Source organism: Schistocerca piceifrons, chromosome 3, assembly GCF_021461385.2.
Source record: "Schistocerca piceifrons isolate TAMUIC-IGC-003096 chromosome 3, iqSchPice1.1, whole genome shotgun sequence".
In the NCBI taxonomy this organism is placed as follows: domain Eukaryota; kingdom Metazoa; phylum Arthropoda; class Insecta; order Orthoptera; family Acrididae; genus Schistocerca; species Schistocerca piceifrons.
Window position 1 is genome coordinate 649,055,786 of NC_060140.1, and position 22,509 is coordinate 649,078,294.

Sequence of the window (22,509 nt, forward strand, 5' to 3'; positions counted from 1 at the left end):
GGATAGGTAGGATTCATAATTGATTTAAGGTGTGAATGTATTTTGTTCTTATCTGAAAAAGCAATTAGTGGAGACGGTACAGATTCATATCAATAGCGGTAATAGTTTGGGCCTGCAACTTCGAAACCTATTTCAGACATTATCTTTCACAATAACTTACAGAAAAATAGTTTACATTCTTGGCTTGTGTCACCAGATAAGTGAGGCAACTATGTATTACATTTGCTTGTTGAATACGTAGTACACACATTACATCATATTGTAAATATTATGGAGGTTTATAATCAGAGAACTTTTATCTCAAGGTATTGTATCTACATTTTAGAAGCTGATCTGTAATAAAGCACTTGTTGAAGAGTGCGTAGTAGAGAATAATAGTTCGAGGGCCTTCATAGTTTTTACATAGTGCACATTGTTTAATCAATCAAATTTCATTAAAGATTGTCTTGATAAACTTTTATGTGTTTGAACATAGTGAAAGTTTGACTAGAAGTGCATTTATATATGATAACAGTTTCAGGTCCCCTTGTGTCAGACACTGTGAGTTTTAACAATCAGAGAAACTTTCGCATAATAATAGCTTGGGTACATTTTGCATATTGGTGTATGATAAAAGTTTAGTCAACAGCGCAAGTATACACCATAACAGATGCTGGGTTTGTGTATGCTAAAAAGTGTGCTAGATATAATTCAAATAATGCTCATTCGAGAACATACTTTGTGCGTTAGCACATGTTACTGTAACAGAGTTTATTGCTTTAGTCTTGCTTGTCAACAGACAAATGCCAAGTGATAGTAAATAGTTGAACCTGCTAGTGGGTTCTCGCCAGATTCCATTTTTCTTTTGCATTCTGGAAGTAGAGAGTTTCTTTCATTCTTTCTTTCAGTCTTTGTGTGTAAATACTGTCAATAGTTGTTCCAAAATTATCAACTAGATTTCAATTGGTGGTCGTCTTTATTCATTTTGCCACTTATTGTTACTACTATTTGAGGAACATTGGTTCTAATCTCCTTATTGTTCAGTTCACTCCATTTTGTACGAGACTTAGTTATGAAAACACGTTCATAGTCCGACTGCTTACTCAATTAGATACATGTTGACGGTCAGTTACAATCGTGTGAAAAGGGGTAACATTAACTGAATTTACGGAATCAGAAATTCAGTCGAGTGTTATTTTTGTCGTTGCCGCGACATGACTGCATTACACGAGTATATTCTGTTACTGTGACAGAAGCACTGCTGTACTACTATAGTGTTGTAGCAGGGACTAGTCTTGGTGAAATTGCGCTTGCGTGATATATCTGAAATAAGTTTTTCTCCGATTAGATAAAAGTTGACCTGAAAGGAAGGAAGTAGTACCAACATTGGCGTCATTTGCGGTGAAAGCTCTTCGGCAGAAGATGAAGGGTACGTCCTGGAAATCATGGTTTAACGAAACGACTTGAAATTAAAGTAAATGGTGCTGATAGAGAATTTGAACGTCAGTACCATATACAAATCTAGAAACAAACTGACTGCATCGTCTAATCCGTTATAAAACAGCTAGCCTTTCGCAGGCAGGGTTCTTACTTACTGAACTACCTGGGAAAAATCCAAGTGCCTGCTTGACGACACTTTTGTAGCAGAGTGAAAGATTCATTCTACAAACTTTTAGAAACTTTCACCCAAGTATTAAATTTGTGTTCTACCATAAAAAATTTCTCTTGTGCTGTAAGTCTCTTGCTGCTAATGCGTCTCTAAATTTTATTTACTCTTTGTTTCTGCCGTTGTCAGTTGTTTGACAGACCAAATAGGAAGACTTCTACTTTCAGTAATTTTTTTGTTCGTGTTCATTTTATAACATCTTTGCAAATACTGTCCACTCCTTTCAGTTGATCTTCCAAGCCCTTTGTCATGTCTAATATACAATATCATCCTCAAACATGAACGTTTTTATTCCTTTCCCCAGACTCTATTAGAATTCCGTAGAAATGCAGTTTTATGAAAAAAGTAAGTGGCGCTAAATAATAAAGCTAGAAAGCCAGAATTTGGACAGAATGTACCTATGGAGCTCGTAAATAACTGGTGCAAGTTTCAAAGTAAAGAAATGAAAATTAAAACCGGAATACACGTTTTTAAGAAAAATGGAAGGTGCTAAAAATTGGACTTAGAAACGTAAAAATTTGTTTTTTGCTTAAGTTCACCCTAAAAACCATAACTAAGAGACCACGTTAAGCTACCTCTGATAGTTTTTGAGTAATTTAATGGAAACCAAATTTGTAACAAAAATATACCCATTTGTAGTAGATTAAGTACCTCTAATTTTAATGATACAAAATTTTAGTTTCAGCACATGATAAAACCTACTAAATAATAAAGCTATACCAAATTGTAGAACCTTAATAGAAATAACATCCAATACAAGTTCTAATAAATGTATGTTTCAGAGGTAACGATCTACCGTTAGTTCCACTACAAAAATTATAGAAGGCAAAGTTTTTATTCAAGCAAGCCTATGGAGCTTTCAAACTACGTACCTAAATACATGTAAATATTAAGAAGATTCTAAATTAATTCATAACTTTGTTATTAAAGGTTATGTGTCCGAGAAAGTGGTCGTTCAGAGGCTGTTGACGTGTCCATAAGCCAGATGACAACAGATGTTCTCTCAGCCGTCCGCTGCAGTACCTATATAAATACAGCCCGAGAGGCAGGAAAAAGGTTCACTTCGCACTCAACCACTGTAAGATCCTCGTCTGTCAAAAGTCGGATCACGCTCTGCCTCGGATGACGTCAGAGATGACCTGTGACAAAACGCGCATATTCTGTAATAACAGATAGTGAACTCGTGAGAACTGTGCACCGTCCTGGATTGCTTAGATTTCGGTAAGGTAACAGTTGGTGTGCCGTCCGTGGTAATTACGAATCCGCATGAAGTGTGGTGACCATTATTTCCACTTCTCAGGAGAGCATTTAGTTTGAATATTTATTTGAGTATTAGTAGTCAGGGCGAAAGACAAATTGGTAAGAGCATATACTAGAGGTCGCCTCTGAATGGCTAGTTGTGCTGATTAGAATAGAAAGATGTACTGTCTATTGAACATAGCGACTTTCAAAGTGTTGTACGTGAGATACTTTACTCAACTTACTCAACTTTACCAGAACTTTATACCTTCATATATAATCACAGTTCTGATCCCGCTAAATAGAAAGAGAACAGAAACATTTTTTTCAGTGGGCTGGACCAGAATGTGGCCGTGCAGACTGGAAACTAAGGTCAGTATATTTTCCATCGCTTTATGGCTGACCACAAAAATAGTTGCCAAGCTCGCGTGAACTACCAAACAAAACAACCGTCATCCATCTGTCTTTGATAAATTGTACCCGCCGCCACACAAGTGCTGTCTCAAGTCCTTTCTCAAGTACTGTCCACCTCTCATGTTCTGCAGCTCTTGGACCTATAGCCTGCTTTGTGGCCAAGTTGTAGATAACCTTCCGCTCCTTGCAGTTTAGTCCTGTGATAACTTTAAATTTCGGAGTGTTTATTCCAGAGGACACTGCGAAAGGCTTTGTCTACATTTACAAATGTTATTCATATGGATGTTCTTGTCCATATCCAGTGTCCTTATGGATGATCACACATTTCTCTGGAACCTGAAGTGATATTGTTAATTAAAAAAGGTACACAAATCAATTTTTTATTTTGATTTAGTTACTTTACAATAACAAGAACGATGATCAGCAAATTAGAAAACACCCGTTGCCGCAGTGATCCAGTCGTGGAGGGCGGCGACGTTTGTGTAGGCCCCTGGGTATCCAGGCACACCACAACCCCGGCCCCAGGAAACGACGCCGTACTGCGTGGAGCCCACGACGAGCGGCCCGCCGTCGTCGCCGTCGCACGCCACGTTGTCGCCGTCGGCGTCGCCTGCGCACACCACGTTCTCCGTGATGCCGGACCCCAACTTCTCTTTGCACGTGGAGCGTGCCACGATGGACACGGTGACAGCGCGCAGCTGTTCGGACGCGTCCTCTCCAGAAGCCACGCTGCCCCATCCGGTGACGGTCGCAGAACTGCCAGCCTCAAGTTCCGACGTTGCGAGGCTCACCGCCTACAAACGACGAAGGTGTCAATAGTGTTTCTGTGTGCAGATAACCATGAATAAAATGCGTGTGTGTGTGTGTGTGTGTGTGTGTGTGTGTGTGTGTGTGTGTTGTGTTCCAAAGACTCTACTGCCAACGTCTAGGGATGATAGATCACGTAATGGGGGAACAAATTTCGCTAGAAAGGGAGTAAGAGAGAGTGAGGTTTAACGTCCTGTCAGCACGGAGGTCTTAGAGATGGAGCACAAGAATACTGGCCGCGCCCTTTCGAAGCAGCCACCCCACCATTTGCCTGGAGTGATTTATGGGAATCATGGGAAACCTATAAAACTGCATGGCCGGACACAGACTTGAACCACTCCACGGTGTGCTGACTGTTGGGTCACCTGCCGGCGTAACGTTAGTTAGAGACGAAATGTTCATTTAACGCTTCTCGGTGACGCTATGTGTTCTTTAGTATTCGCCTACCCTGGGACGATTAGATTTCACCGAACTAACAGGGTCTACTAATCAGCCGTGCAGCGCAGTACCTACCCCAGTAAAGTGATACAGTGGTTTTCAACAAGAAAAATAGAAGCGAATCGGGAACTTGCAAGTGGCTTAGCCACACAGAGCAGGTGACGGGACGATAGGCAACATACATTGCATACCGACGCCGCAAACCACCCATGCCCTGTAGCCTCTAGCGGCGTAACATTCTTAAATGAGTCCTAGTGTAGCCAGGAAGCATCAGCGAAAATTTTGTCTGTAACAAATGTTGTTCCTTTAACGTGAACTACCACCCAAGAAGTCTGTCACAAAGACTTTGAAACACTCTGCATACACACAGAATAACAGTCGTCAGGCACGTTTCCTTTGGTGTTTGGGCAGATATCTGCAATTTCGTTTTTGGAATGTCCAATTGGAATCAGCCCAAACGAAAACAGCTCATCGCGTCTTTTCATGCGACACCCAGTGCCGGCGGAAAGCATCGGTTTCTTTCTCACTACAAACAAAATCATTTTTAAAGAGGGATTTTACCTGCCGAGTCGACAGTGCGATCCCACATTAATCTAGTGCGATAGTTGGGTTATCGGTATAAATCGACAAATTAGGGACTGAACACCGCTGCTGCATGGTACTAGCAGTCACTGTAGGTCGTTGCCGGAATATTGATTATTTCTCGTTTTTTGCTGTCCCTTTTAATTTATACCGATAAAACGAATATCGTACTAATTTTCGACCACTCTCCCGAATGTCCAAGTAAAACTCCGCTTTAAAAATTATTTTATTTTTAATAGGAAACAAGCCGACACTTTCCGTCGACTCCGGGCGTCGCATGAAAGTCCTGATAAGAAGCTTTCCTTTGGGCTGGCTCCAGTTACACACTGCAAAAAGTAAATTGCACTTATCTGTCAAAACATCATAGAAAGTACGCCTGAGAACTCTTAGGTTGACAAACAATTCCTATTACGAAGGAACTTGGCAGATGATGTTTCGATAAACAATCAATGTCCGAAAATTTGTGGTTTCGATGTTACATACCGGTAAGTTTGAATATCGGATCACTTTCAAATCCCTCGGTTCACGGTACACACACAGCAGCTCTGAAGTGTGTGCTCTGAAGTAACCCACGGCATGGATAATGTTGGGTTATGCCATGTGGCGTTCGTTCGTCAGCCACGTGTTGTCTTCTAGTGGGATTTAGGCGCTTGGATATATTTTCTCTGCTACGTTTAAGACACAGCCTAGACACTATTGACATATAAAACGCGAATTCTAGTGTAATGTGCGAAGAACGTCCTCTTCAAAGTCGAGCTCCACAATCAACCCTCCCAGCTGTGTAAGTCCTAGTTTCCCGCACGCATTGTTGTAAACAAGAGGTTCCCAACCTTTCTTAGATCAACATCCGAGAACGGGAAAATATGTCAACTTAAGAAAGTTTAGAACCTAACTAAAATTTAAAGTAAATAACAAACATTTAAAATTTCTTAAATGATGCTTATGTTACTTAATGTGTGAATCAATAACCTTCTGTGTTTTGCAGGTATTTTATTAAACTAATAATTAGTGAATCAATGAAAAGTTTTAACCACTGTTTCTCTATTCAATTTGTAGTCGTTTAAGGCGTATCGTAAGTCATGTAGCCAATTTAGTTGGTTTTTCATTTTTGTCGTCATTTCTGCAAGAACAGAGGATCTAGTTTCACTTATATAAGTTGTAGCAGGTTTAATCAGCATCCATCAGGCGCTTTTGATAAGAACAGATACTCACCACAAACTGTTTACTACAATGTTACCACTTCCTTCCGTACTATCAAAGCTTACTTCCAGTGCATTGTCGTCGAAAATTGAGGAATTGTATTTTGGCTTGACTTTTTTGTTACCTGAAGGTATTCTTTCATTCACTGAAAATTGTGTTTGAATTCAAGTATTTACCCGTTGATTTTCCAAATTAGGAAATCTGATCCTACTTTAATTAATTACTGATAAGGGTTGAAAATGAGAAGTGGACACACAGTAAATAAAGTAAACAGAACAGTAAAACTGACACTGTGTACTTCTCAGAATGAAGTTTCCAGCGTATCTGAAACTGGAAACTTTCAGTCAGAAGATTTTTTGACTTACTGCAGTGAGATATGGACTTTCATTATGAAAATCATTCAAAAACTGTGGGTTGCTCTGCTAGTAATTGTTAGATTGTGTGCTGGAAAACTAAACAAGATACTGAACAAATGAATCAGAGGCAGTGACGTGTAAACCTTTGGTGAGGGGATTATTGAAGACTATATGATTGGTCCTCACTTCATTGGAGAAATCTGAATGCGTAAAAAATACGCACAGTTTCTCGGTGAAGTGTTACCAGGTCTCTTACAGTAGATACCACTTGAAACACAGCACGATGGGTGACCGAGTCATTACTCACTTGCGGCCAGGTAAGCGCCCACCCACGCTGGACTGGGCGTGAAGGCTTTATCAGTTGGTCTGCACGTTCGCCTGATTTGGCACCAGCGGTCTTTTTTCGCTGAGGTAAACGCTAGGATAAAAACTATGCACCAGTTCCACCGACCCAAGAGGATTTAAAATATTGCATTGTGACAGCTTCTGCAACGACATGGAAGGATTCTCTTCAGTCTGTCGAGACCCAAGAGGATTTAAAATATTGCATTGTGACAGTTTCTGCAGCGACATCGAAGGATTCTCTTCAGTCTGTCGAGACGTCCGTCCACCAGTGACTGCAAACGTGTATTGCAGCAGACGTTGGACGTGCCACACCTTACTTAAAGCTTGTGGCATAAACTAAAGCTGTACTGTTATCATAGTTAACTGGTGAATCACACTTAGATGTCTGTCGTTTACCTTCTAGTTGGCGTTTTGGTACAACCTCATCTAGCCATGAGTGATTATCTGTTTTAAGTTTAATTTTTCTCCACTACTGCGTTTTTGCAAGTACACTCTTAGATGCATCAGTCTGGAATGTGCCTTCAGACTGGCACAACGGTTTCGTACTACAGTACTAAATTAGCATAAGAGAGCAGTCTGTTTCGTAATCAAAACATATAAATCCAATATTCTAAATAATTCTGTTCCACCAGAATTGCAAATACGATCTTGAAGAGCGAAATTCTGTTGAATTGGCCTCTCTTAGATGTACAATACTAAAAGCTTTTCAATTAGAGCAAATGTTCAAAAGTAGTACCGCCAACTTCAGTACACTTATTGATCCGCTCTTCAAATGACCGTATATCAGACAGAAGCGTATCTGCGGGAATATCAGCACAGGCGGTTCTGGTGCAGTTGACCACCTCTTCACAGGCTGTTCGCACCTGCTGTTACAACTTATCTTTTAAATAGCCCCACAGAAAGAAATGCGGCGATGTCAAATCGGCAACCTAGCGGACCAATTAGTAGTGCCACATCTGCCGATCCCCCGACCAATGTAAAAGCAGTCTAATACCTCCCGTGCTTCAAGTGCGTATTGCGTTGGGCAACAGTCATACTGAAATCACATACGTTGTCGAACGTCCACGGCAGCATCCTGCTTACTACCAGTAGGCCCTGTTCCATAAAAGTTCGATATTTGCTCCCATTCAACGTGCCGTCGATAAAATACGATCCATTGAGTTTGTTCTCCATGTTGTCACACCATACATTAACCGACCAAGGACGTTGATGACCAACTTTCCGTAACCAGTGGGGATTGTCTACTCTCCAGTAATCCATGTTATGCCGGTTAATGGTACCAAGGTTTGCGAATGCAGACTCATCGGAAAATAGTACCTCAGCAAGGAACGTGGGGGTCATTTGCATTTACTGACGTGCCCATTCACAAAACACTAGCCGGTTATGGAAATCAGAGCCATGAAGTTCTTGATTCAGTGACACGTGGTGTGGATAATACTTATGACGATGCAGTATTGTGACAATATTATCAACGAACATTCAGAAATCGCAGTGTAATTGCCGGGCCCTTATCCGTGGGTTGTGGTGTACTGCCGCTAGTGCAGCCATTTCATTAGCATCTCCTGTAACACGTTTCGTTCCTTTATGCCAGTCTGTACGCTGGCATCAGACACAAACGCGTCCACAACCTTGCAAAACAACGAACGAGAGCGAGTTTTCCCTGAAGAACTCTTGGCACACAAGGCGACCGCAGCTTCAACGTTTTTCCTAGATTCTTCGTAAATCAGGATTATACCGGTTTTTCTTCTGTGATTGCTACATTCATCGTCCACTTGCACGTCTGTTCTTCAAATGATAGGTACAGTGTACTGCCTGTTTGATACCCTTTGTGACCAAAAGTATCCGGAAACCCCCAAAAGCATATGTTTTTCATATTAGGTACATTGTGTTGCCACCTACTGCCAGGTACTCCATATCAGCGACCTCAGTAGTTATTAAACATCGTGAGAGAGCAGAATGGGGAGCTCAGCGGAACTCACGGACTTCGAACATGGGTGTCACTTGTGTCATACGTCTGTAGGAGAGATTTCCACACTCCTAAACATCCCTAGGTGCACTGTTTCCGATGTGATAGTGAAATGGAAACGTGAATTGACATTTACAGCACAAAACTTACAGCCAGACCTCGTCTGTTGATTGACAGAGATCACCGATAGTTGAAGAGGGTCGTAATGTGTAATAGGCAGATATCTATCCAGACCACCACAAAGGAATTCCAAAATACATCAGGATCCACTGCAAGTACTATGACAGTTAGGTGGGAGGTGATAAAGCTTGTATTTCATGGTCTAGCGGGTGCTCATAAGCCACACATCACGCCGGTAAATGCCAAACGACGCCTCGCTTGGTGTAAGGAGCGTAAACACTGGACGATTGAACAGTGGAAAAACGTTGTGTGGAGTGACGAATCACGGTACACAATGTATCGATTCGATACAGGGTGTGGGTACGGCGATTGCACGGTGAACGTCATCTGCCAGCGTGTGAAGTGCCAACAGTAAAATTCGGAGCCGGTGGTGTTATGACGTGGTCGTGTTTTTCATGGATGGTGCTACCACTCCTTGTTGTTTTGCGTGGAACTATGACAGCACAGACCTACATTGATATTTTAAGCACCTTCTTACTTCCCACTGTTGAAGAGCAATTCTGGGATGGCGATTGCATCTTTCAACACGATCGAGCACCTGTTCATAATGCACGGACTGTGGCGGAGTGGTTACACGGCAATAACATCCCAGTAATGGACTGACCTGCACAAAGTCCTGACCTGAATCCTATAGAACACCTTTAAGATGTTTTGGAACGCCGACTTCGTACCAGGCGTCAGGACATCGATACATCTCCTCAGTGCAGCACTCCGTGAAGAATGGGCTGCCATTCCCCAAGAAACCTTCCAGCACCTGATTGAACGTACGCCTGCGAGATCGGAAGCTGTCATCAAGGCTAAGGGTGAGTCAACACCATATTGAATTCCAGCGTTACCGATGGAAGGCGCCACGAACTTGTAAGTGATTTTCAGCCAGGTGTCCAGATACTTTCGATCACATAGCGTACGTCGTAGTTCACTACATGGTGTCGGTGGAGCGTCGAGTAGTTGCCTGTTTATGTCGGAGGTACAAATGGCTCTGAGCACTATGGGGCTTAACTGCTGTGGTCATCAGTCCCCTACAACTTAGAACTACTTAAACCTAACTAACCTAAGGACATCACACACATCCATACCCGAGGCAGGATTCGAACTTGCGACCGTAGTGGTCGCGCGGTACCAGACTGTAGCGCCTAGAACCGCTCGACCACGCCGGCCGGCTATGTCGGAGGGACACAACTTTGCGAAGATATTAAATACTGGCCTCTCCTACCCTCGTAGCATGGAGATGGAATCCAACGTGCATTGGATATTCAAGGGCCATGAAATAGCATGTCGTAAATTACGATTGTGTTCCCATTTCTATTCCGCCTATTACAGCGTCATCTGAGGCGAAACGAAGAAAATGCTTCATACGAAACGTATGTAGGTTTTGCCACAGAAGCCTAATCTGCAATAAAATAGGGTGTTCCCACTGAAGATTTCAAAGTTTCTCCCCATCACTCATGCATGGGGTGGGGTGGCGGATCGAGTGTAGTAACGCTGGATGTCCCCCTTCGGGACAAAGAAATTGGAATTGTGACTTTTTTTGATCCGATGTATAGTTTTCGAGAATTTCAATGTCTTCAGTTACAAGGAACACTTTGTACATATGTACAGGATGTTAGGCGTTTAAATGTAGTACGTGCAAATACTGTAATCATTGATAACTTAATAATTAGCCACTTCAACTTGTTAATAGTTTTTTCTCTGCGTCTATCAGTCTTTCTGCAAACACGTCACATGGTTAACTACCTGTTGTTTTCTGTCTAGCTGTAGCTGCACCATTAAGTGGACTACGTCTGTCACTCTAAACTAACCATTTTGTATTCATGTGTTCACAGTTCAACATCTGACCTGCTCTCAAGGGAAAATAAGCATTAATGGCTTGCTCTTGCCACATGTGACCTACTAACACACGACTTCTAACAGCTATAGTCCACAGCTTGTGGTCTAGTGGATAGCGTTGCTCCCTCTGGATCACGGGGTCCCAGGTTCGATTTCCGGACGAGATGGGGATTTTCTCTGCTTGGGGACTGTGTGTTCGTGTTGTCCCCATAATTCCATTATCATTCATGTAATTGGCTAGACTGGACTGTGTACAGATTGGGAATGTGTACGGTCACTAATGGCAGAGCGATTGAGCGCCCCACAAACCAAACATCGTCATCATCATCTACCAGCTATAATTATTAGCCTCCAAATGAAATATATACTAATGTTATATTATTCAGTACACTGTCGTCAGTCAGTAAGAAAAATATCTGTATATATAACCCCAACACACTTCATATGTATAATACCAGTGGTCTCCCTGATAAGATGTATTAACAAGTGCAGCCATTCCAGTATTACAACACTTTTAATGATGTTTATATGATGCTCACTGTGGTGAAAGGAGGCGTATGTGGTAATGTATGATGGCGCACTGTTTACAGTTACATGTGGATGTTCGTGAATACGTAGCACGAAACTTCGACAGCAAATTTATCAATCATGCCTTACCTACATCACAGCTTCCCAAATCCCCAAACTTGAATCCTTTTGATTCTTTTATGTATGTTTGTTTAAAAGTTTTGTTGTATTTTAGACCTGTTGATAGTGTCGATGAACTCTGGGAACACATTGAGGCTTATTGTCAACGCATTCAGAAAGTGCATGGTATCAAAGAGAAAAGTCTTGTCTACCTTTACACGAACTGTGTCAACGTGGAACACTTGTACTTCAACTGTCCTCAATTGCATTCAGTACTTTGGATCACTGGACCTGTGTTTGTTAGGGTTATTCACTTGTTTCATTGCCTTCTACTCACCCTCTCCTTGTACTTATAACAGGCAAACAACCTTTATATACTAATGGAAATGAAAAGTGTTACGATAGAGACACCTTCGCCGAAGCCGGCCACGTTGGCTGAGCGGTTCTAGGCGCTTCAGTCCGTAACCGCGCGACTGCCACGGTCGCAGGTTCGAATCCTGCCTCGGGCATGGATGTGTGTGTGATGTCCTTAGGTTAGTTAGCTTTAAGTAGTTCTAAGTTCTAGGGGCCTCATGACCTCCGATGTTAAGTCCCATAGTGCTCAGAGCCATTGGAACACCGCCTCATGCTACGGAGCTGCCGAACTAATAGTCCTGCATTTCTACGCCAGAGGCGTATGCTGGTTCATACTTATGCGAGTAACACCACTTCCTTTGGTTTAATAGAAACAGTGTTACATCTCACATACTCTTAAATACTATCCTGTTATTGTGTTAACACTGTAATTATCTTCATATTTCTGTCTTCACCTAATGTTCTTGCAATTATATTAACTCTGCAATTATCTTTGTATTTTTAACAGTAGCTGTAACTATTATTTAATTTTAGTTACTGCTAACACTATTTTTCGTTCGTCCAAAAATTCTTTACTTCGTTTGTAATGGTAGCACTGAAATTATGCTATTTTCCTTGGGTTCATTACTCATTCCCCTTCTTGGTTTAAACTATCAATAACAGAAAACAAAACCAAGTTAATTTTAGATTATGCGCTAGTTAAATTTATATTTCTTTGCTGGAAGCTGCGGCCTTGTAAATTATCCCTCTTTTTCTTTCCATCGTGAGCCCTACATACACCAGTTACGTTTCGTCCTAAAGGCAGAAGGTAAATTGTCTCAAGATCGACACTATCTTGTCATAATTCCTCACAACGAATACTCCTTCCCTATTCCCCATACCTCTGTAGTACCAGAAAATCTTAACCTTATTATCTCCTTTCATTCAGCGCCCTTCAATGACAACCAATAGCGCGTGAAAAATTTTGACAACCTCCGAGTAATGCCGCTCCCCTGAAATTCTAGTAGCAACCCTTCACCAGAAGTAAGGGCGAACGAAATGGTGAACCTGCCAAAAAGACTGCAGGCCGCTCGGCAGAATGGATCAGAGGAGTTACTAGCGTTATCTAACATCCAGTCCTTAGCAGCACATTACAAAAAATTGACAGTCCTCTTCCACCGATTTAACATCCACTTAATCCTCTTGTCCGAAACATAGCTACAGCAGTTATTCTCTGCAGGACGTACATTTCTCAGGATAGGCAGACCAAACAAGAGCCATGGGGATGTTGGCGCATATAGAAGAAATGATAGACTCAAAGTCTTAACTATGTCAAACTCTACTGAAGAAAGAGATGGTGATTTGCTGTTCATTGAAATACGTGTACAGAGTCTGAACTGCTTCAGCGGTGTCATCTATAAGCTACCAAAACTTACCTCATTGACTTATTTTCAGTCGAAATTACATTCAGCGCAATGTCAATACGAACACATCATTGTAATGGCAGACATGTACATACGTTTGTTGAGAGACATCCCCTCCACAATAAACCTAAGAACATTGTTTCGTTACAACAACATGGACAGCCTTCCTTTATAACGTACACACCATAAAGTGCACATTCACATCCGTATAGATCTAACCACAACGAGAAACATTAACAAAGGAAAAAATATAGATTCAGCTCCACGCCTCTCAGCACATGATCTAATATTCCTGACCTACTCTGAGTAGTTCGAGAAGCTCAAATTGCTTTACATATATTGTAGAAACGTTAAATATATTGTGACACTCGGAACCCTCATAATATCGAATAATCACAGAGCCTAAAATCTATGGCAAAATAGATGAATTTGCAACTGCTCTCTGCACAATCCGTGTAGGGAAACCTCCTGCTCCATGATGACAACTGAATTAAGCCAAATGCTCATACAGATGTTTCAAGGCATATCCAAAACCCAAACCTTACGAAGATTAGAGAAGCAAGATAAAGCAGTGTGTTCACAACGCAGAAATCAGGCACACTCGTTCCCCTGCTTACAACGATATGAGACCTGTAACTCTTTGAAAGAATCCCCGTAGCTTGGGTGCTGGAAAGGCAAGACCAGAAACCGCTTTAACCATGATCAGGAATGTCACTGATACCTTAGTACCAATGTTAAGTGACGCATTTAATTTTTGTCTTGTGAATGGAATACTTCCCACACTATGTGCTCCATGGCATCTTTTTCCAGAAATTGTCACATAACCTATTTAATAATCCAGTTCGCAAATCTGTCTAGCAGCTCAAATCAAATCATTATGCTGCGTGAAAACTGCTTGCAATTGTAACAACCGTCAGTGACTGCAATTCTTATTAACCCTAACTCCTTTTCTTTTAGTGCAGTGAAGGCCTTGGTGCTTTAAGCTGGTTGGAGTAACAAAAGAGTGACGGGGGGTAACTATAGGGTTATGACAATGTTTCTGCTGAAAGCCAGAGTCTCATGCAGGTAAAAACGTGGGAGAGCAGTCTGCCGCCTGTGCACAACAGAAGCTACAAGTGAGGTTGGCCAGCCTACCATAAGGCTTCATATTGAATAAAGCAAATATAACCCCTTTTAGAAAAGCTAGAGATGAGAAGGTCAGGAGAACACATGAGGCTACAAGTGTGATTACAGCCTTTAGGCCGAAAGGATGCCAGCTGAAATATTTGTTCAGTAAGAAGGTCTGTGATTATCCCATAGCAATTATTTTGGTAGTGGGGGAGAGCTCTTACATATGTGTACATGAATGCCTTCTCATCGGCTGTAGCTTATGTTAGATGGTGAGGGAGATCTTCTGCTCCTTCCACACGACGAGGGAGAAATATATTTCACTGGTTAGCCATGGAAAAATCCGTCAGAGCAGGAAACTTTTTAGCATTTTCTTTAAATTATCATTGGTCAGAACTCTCAACGTCTGTTTCAATCGACTGGCGAGATTCTGATGTTGGCAGAACCAGCGAAGTTTTGTACTGCAGAGTAAGAGGGTATATCCCCTCAGTGCGCACTAGAAGATGTCTCTCCACATTGCTTGAGACAGTATTCTTGAACTTATGACTGCAAAGCGAGATGACTCCGAGCAGATTCAGATGTCGCGGCTCATATTACAGTTCTCGGCTGCTGCTGCAACCATCTTCTACTCCGATGCCTCATTAAAATGGTGACCATAGATCGTATTTGCATCCACCAAGACGAATTGGGCGTGAAGTCAATTATCATCGATTCAGGTTTCATTTTCCTATTCTAATTTTCATAACCAGCTAGCTGCCCCGCTATGCGCTTAGGTGGAAGTATTTGTATTTGTTCATACTTTTCCGAGCCCTGTCTTTAATTCAATAACTTTTCCGTAATCACTGGCCACATCTATGACACAGTTTTACATCTTTTCTTTATGTATCCATCAAAGTGTGCCAAGACTGTTGTATTTGTTTTCAATCTGCTGTTCCCTTAATAGTTCATTTTATTTTTGATTCAGTGGATGAAACATTTTATATCATTTCATAATAAACAAGATTTTTATAGTGGCCATTCGTTTCCTGTCATATTTTGATGGATTCTGTTATCAATTCGTCTGTGTGAGGCGTGTTACCCATACTTTCATGCTTAACTGAACCAACCCTGGTAATTTCGGTAGACAAGCCGTTATCTGTTGTACGACCTTGTTTTCTTTTAATTCACATGACGTTATTTGTAGGTTTCTATCACTATAGGTCACTGGGGATAAAATCTGTAGTATCGCAAAGGTACTTTAAACTTCCCACAGATGCCTTACACATAGAAAAGAAGCATGGCCTGACCCATTTCTAAGACCTAAAACCTACAACTGCCTAGGGATTCCAGACCAATTAACGTACTATCCGCTGTTTCCAAAGCCTTGTAAAACATCGTTCACATGCAAATCACTGAACACGTACACGAATTCGTATGACAAATATGTGTTGGTTTTCATAAACACCATAGCACAACATTAACTAATTAAGATATCTGATGATCTGAAACATGCTATCGATGACCATGCGGTAACAATATTGACACTAGTAGACTTTAGGGAAACTTTTGATACTGTCATCTTTGATGTACTGTTCAGAAGGATACAACAGCTACATTTCTCATTTGATGCACTGAAGTGTTTTGAAAGTTATTTTGAAAAACAGATAGAAATGTGCTATTTCTGGAAACGAAAAATCGTCCTGGAAACTTTTTTTCTCAGGAATGCCTTTAACGTTACGCATATGTATGCTATATAATTGGCTGGGGAAGCTGTACAGTGGTCGCTCATTTGGCAAAATGTCTAATGCACAAGAAATGGTAGAGTGTCATACAGGCTGTAAGATGATCTCTTACAGCACTTAGAAATTTGACAATAAATCACAGTTACATAATAAATCAAACCTGAATACTTCATAAATCTCGGGTAAATGACATGAATCCAATGACATAGCAATAAAATAAATGCCTCTAAAACCACAGAAGTTAATATTTCACAGTGACTATGTATTTTCACAATGAACCTCTGATTTAACAACTTTTAAACCCTTCATGCGATTTCAACAAACGATATGTCAGATGGCAGCATTGCGTTATAGCTATCATCCCAGAAAGTTCTGTATCTGTATTAATTCTTGATTTATTGCGTTTTTTATAACCTTTCATTATTCAACTGTGTGTCAGAACATAGTATTCTCCACAATAACACAGTACACGTATGCAGCATGAATACCTCATATCTTGTCGTATTTGTGTATTTATTTAGTGAATATATTACTACTTTTGCCAGATATTTATTTAACTATTGATTACAATTGCTAATACAAAGTCATGATGATTTAAGAAGTGGCCAGTCGCATGTGTAGCTGACACTACTATTAAAAGGAGAACCAAAGGATGCTTCTACTATGCAGACATAAATCATTGTTTAAACAATATTTAACGACAATTTGTTATCATTTAATGTAAGTACACTTGCCCCAGAATACTAGCTTGTTTATGTATGAACAAACCTTTATTGCTAATTATTGTGAATGGTCTAAGTGTGACTGAATATTTATAGCAATTCTTAATTTAAATATAGTTATAAAACATTAGTGCGAGACGTGGTCAAGCTGAGCCAGATCATCTGTAGAACTTAAGAATGATTTATTTTTGACGGGGATGGCCTTGAGCCATGGAGAGGCAGGCAGAGGCGGGACACCATAGGAGTCAAGTGGAGAGAGACTCTTTTTGGGTAGTGCTCTAGGAAACGATTGGATTCTGAACGGTGAACGGCCTTTATTAACTTTCGAGATACATGTGAGTTAGATCTCGAAGAAAAAAGGCACTTTATGTCGAGTTCTGGAAGAAGGCTGATCTGCCCCTGGTGAGTGATTTGGTCGTGTAGGGCAGTGAATGGCCGCTACGGACTTGAGAGTAGACGGAGTATGAGTTTCTACTCGTTATCTCGAGTGTATTACTTTGTAAATCATCATGTTGAACTCTGAACTATTATGAGCCGGTTAATATTTCGTCTGTTGTGATCACAAATTGACATAGTTTTCGCACGTCTTGGATGATTCTTTCGCTTGGGCATTCTGCCACTATTTTTGTAACACTCTCAGCGCAACCTTATTGCTTTTGATAAGGTTATTTTCTGTCTGTATTATACTTAATTATCGTAGGACCACTTTGCCGATTATTTGAGATAACTTTCATGAATAAACGTTGTTGTTGTTGTTGTGGTCTTCAGTCCTGAGACTGGTTTGATGCAGCTCTCCATGCTACTCTATCCTGTGCAAGCTTTTTCATCTCCCAATACCTACTGCAACCTACATCCTTCTGAATCTGCTTAGTGTATTCATCTCTTGGTCTCCCTCTACGATTTTTACCCTCCACGCTGCCCTCCAATACTAAATTGGTGATCCCTTGATGCCTCAGAACATGTCCTACCAACCGATCCCTTCTTCTGGTCAAGTTGTGCCACAAACTTCTCTTCTCCCCAATCCTATTCAATACTTCCTCATTAGTTATGTGATCTACCCATCTAATCTTCAGCATTCTTCTGTAGCACCACATTTCGAAAGCTTCTATTCTCTTCTTGTCCAAACTATTTATCGTCCATGTTTCACTTCCATACATGGCTACACTCCATACGAATACTTTCAGAAATGACTTCCTGACACTTAAATCAATACTGGATGTTAACAAATTTCTCTTCTTCAGAAACGCTTTCCTTGCCATTGCCAGCCTACATTTTATATCCTCTCTACTTCGACCATCATCAGTTATTTTGCTCCCCAAATAGCAAAACTCCTTTACTACTTTAAGTGCCTCATTTCCTAATCTAATTCCCTCAGCATCACCCGACTTAATTAGACTACATTCCATTATCCTTGTTTTGCTTTTGTTGATGTTCATCTTATATCCTCCTTTCAAGACACTGTCCATTCCATTCAACTGCTCTTCCAAGTCCTTTGCTGTCTCTGACAGAATTACAATGTCATCGGCGAACCTCAAAGTTTTTATTTCTTCTCCATGAATTTTAATACCTACTCCGAATTTTTCTTTTGTTTCCTTTACTGCTTGCTCAATATACAGATTGAACAACATCGGGGACAGGCTACAACCCTGTCTTACTCCCTTCCCAACCACTGCTTCCCTTTCATGTCCCTCGACTCTTATAACTGCCATCTGGTTTCTGTACAAATTGTAAATAGCCTTTCGCTCCCTGTATTTTACCCCTGCCACCTTTAGAATTTGAAAGAGAGTATTCCAGTCAACATTGTCAAAAGCTTTCTCTAAGTCTACAAATGCTAGAAACGTAGGTTTGCCTTTCCTTAATCTTTCTTCTAAGATAAGTCGTAAGGTCAGTATTGCCTCACGTGTTCCAGTGTTTCTACGGAATCCAAACTGAAACGTTATTCACCATAATTCTCTGATATGGTCTACATCAATTACAGACATTAGAATAGAACCTTCTTTTTAAATACTCATTTATATTTATTCTACATGTCTGTGCATTTTAGTAATTCGCAATTCTAGCTAATGTGTAGACTATTAGACTATAAGATCACATGTACAGCTTATCATTTGCAGGGAGTTAGCAGTTGGGCATGAAAGCAGGACCGAGCGAGGTGGCGCAGTGACTAGCACACTGGACTCGCATTCGGGAGGACGACGGTTCAATCTCGCGTCTGACCATCCTGATTTAGGTTTTCCGTGATTTCCCTAAATCGCTCAAGGCAAATTCCGGGATGGTTCCTTTGAAAAGGGCACGGCCGACTTCCTTCCCCATCCTTCCGTAATCCGATGAGACCGATGACCTTGCAGTCTGGTCTCCTCCCCAAAACAACTCAACCCATGAAAGCAGGCATGTGCTGCTTGACCCCACGCCATTATCGAGGTATTCTTTTTAAACAGAGCCATGCTTAGCCCAATTTGAGCAACATCGGTTTACGTTGCAAGTGGTTTGCTCTTATGAACTGCTGGTTAGAGAGCTATTACGCAGCAGAAAACCGTTAACTAACGCCACATCCCACTGACGCCAGTCGTATGCCCGCATTTGTTGTCCGTGTATGGCAATGATATATCGTCGATTCTGTTCTGTAAATGTTATCCCGACGATCTCCACCTTTACCTAAGTGCCAGATGTTTAGCTTTAAATACTGCGATCATCATGAATGGTGATCCTTCTCCAGCGGTAACATGGGCAAGAAATCTGAGGTTTAAAGTAAATGAAGAAATGGTCGCAAGAAATCTTAGTATCCCATCAGAAATTAACGAGTTCAGAATTCTGCGAACACTTACCTCCTATTCAGCTGGCCGATATTCCATTACGCTTCTGTCTCCTCCAAGTTATGTTCTTTTCTATTTTCCTTTCTCTATGAGTCGCGCCATCTTCTTTTCCCTTATATTCTTTAACAGTGTGTTATCACGTTCATCTTTCATTCCTTCCTCCACCCTCTTCTCTCATGCACATTGCTCTTGGCATTCATATTAAAAACTCGCTCTACCTTAATTTCTAATTATTACTGTATGCATCACGTAAAAACAAAAACTTTGTCCACGTGATTTTTAATCTGTATTTTTGTAATTTTTAATTTATGAATGTAATATAATACGTTTATTGAAAATCAAGTAATGCAATATATGTACACTCATGCTCATAATTAAGGATAATTGCAGAATGTAGTGCCACACAACGTGGTACTACACAAAACTGGCGCTAATAGCATAGGCACGTAGGGAACACACACGACACAGATCTGTAAGTCCACGGTATTGGTGATAAGTTGAGAAAAACGTCCCGAAACACATGTGCTACAAAACGGCACTGTTTCCTGCGCATGGACCCCGACATCAATATGAGATATGATCACCATGCACACGTACACAAGCCACACAATGGGTTGGCATACTCTGGATGAGTTGGTCGAGCAACTGCTGGAGTATAGCCTCCCGTTCTTGCACCAGTGCCTGTCGGAGCTCCTGAAGTGTCTTAGGGGTATGAAGATGTGCAACGATACGTCAACCGAGAGCATCTCAGACGTGCTCGATGGGGTTTAGGTCTGGAGAACAGGCAGGCCATTCCATTCGCCTGATATCTTCTGTTTCAAGGTACTCCTCCACGATGGCAGCTCGGTGGGGCCATGCGTTTTCATCCATCAGAAGGAAGGTGGGACCCACTGCACCCATGAAAAGGCGGACTTACTGGTGCAAAATGACGTCCCGATACACCTGACCTGTTACATTTCCTCTGTCAAAGACATGTGCACCAATCATAATCCCACCCCATACCATCAAACCACGACCTCCATACAGGTCGCTTTCAAGGACATTGAGGAGTTGGTATCTGATTCCTGGTTCACGCCAGATGAAAACCCGGCGAGAATCACTGTTTAGACTATACCTGGACTCGTCCGTGAACATAACCTGGGACCACTGTTCTAATGACCATGTATGTACTGTGTTCTTGACACCAGGCTTTACGGGCTCTCCTGTGACCAGGGGTCGGTTGAATGCACCTTGAAGGTCTCCAGGCGAATAAACCATATCTGTTCAGCCGTCTGTAGACTGTGTGTCTGGAGACAGCTGTTCCAGTGGCTGCAGTAAGGTCCCGAGCAAGGCTACCTGCAGTACTCCGTGGCCGTCTGCGGGCACTGATAGTGAGATATCGGTCTTCTTGTGTTGTGGTACACTGTGGACGTCCCATACTGTAACGCTTGGACACGTTTTCTGTCTGGTGGAATCGTTGCCATAATCTTGAGATCACACTTGGGGCACACGGAGGGCCTGTGTAACGACCTGCTGTGTTTGACCAGCCTCCAGTCGCCCTAGTATTCTACCCCTCATAACATCATCAATATGTGTTCTTTGAGCCATTTTCAACACACAGTCACCATTAGCACGTCTGAAAACGTCTGCACACTTACTCGCTGCACCGTACTCTGACATACACCAATACACCTGTGCGTATGTGTCACCGCCAGCGCCACCGTACGACGACAGCAGGTCAAATGCACCGCACAGTCATACCCCGAGGTGATCGAAACCCACAAAAAGCGCACCAGAGCGTTGTTTCACCATGTATCATCATTATCCTTAATTTATTAGCATGAGTGTAGAATTCCTACTTACATGGAAGATAGGACCTGATGCCTCTAATCTTTCCAGATTAAATGCGAGTTGGAGTCAAATGAAAACCTTACAAAGTATAATTAAAAATCGACGATTCACCCGCTGGGCTGTAAGGTGGCAGTATAAGTTAGCAATACTATTACCAACGATTTCATAAATGTCCTATAGGCGGCAATATACCACAGACAAGCGAAACGCTGTCATAGTACCGGTTCAAAATGGCTGCTCTGCTTGCGACATGCACCAAGGAAAAACATTCTGTCATACGTTTCTGAGCGGTGAAGGTACGAAACTTACTGAAATCCATCGGCAAACGAAGGTCCAGTATGCTGATGCATGTCTATCACAGCAGCAGGTCCGTGAGTCATAGAGAGTTTGAAAATGGCGTGACTTAAGTGGCAGACGCTCAGCGCCCGCGTCAGGCAAACCGCATTGTGCCACCAGAGTTTACTGAAGTAGTTGAAGTCAATGCGATGGAAAACCATCCTACGGCGGTTGATGAAATAACCGTACATCTGAACGTTAGTCATGGCTCAGTATATCACACCATTTATGAAATGCTTAAATTTCGCAAAGTGTCTGCATGATGGGTGCCACGGCAGCTCACTCTAGAACTGAAAAGCAACACACTGACGTCTGTGAAGAGCTTTTGCGGCGAAGCAGAACGTGGCGGTTTCTTCGTGAGGATCGTTACTGGAGACGAATCCTGGGTACACTACCAACAACTCGAAACTAAGAGAGCAAGCAAGGAAAGGCGCCCCTTCTCATCACGAAAACCTAAGAATCTGTTCCTGACACGTTTTCGGTCGAACAGCAACCAATACACTACTGAAATAAATAAATTGCTGCTGTAGACACAAAAGTATACTTTTTCGGTACTCAAAAAGTTCCGGACGCAGCCATCTGCACTCTCCTTTTGGA

The 22,509-nt window shown here is 41.7% G+C and overlaps 1 protein-coding gene across 1 annotated transcript in view; it reads right to left on the reverse strand.

Annotated features, from left to right (window-relative positions):
- Positions 1-22,509, reverse strand: part of LOC124788940 (transmembrane protease serine 9-like) — an 84,817-nt gene that overhangs the window by 32,413 nt on the left and 29,895 nt on the right. Inside the window, exon 2 of the mRNA XM_047256227.1 lies at positions 3,745-4,092. Within this exon, the coding sequence (XP_047112183.1) occupies positions 3,745-4,092 (348 nt within the window). The remainder of the gene's footprint in view (positions 1-3,744; positions 4,093-22,509) is intronic.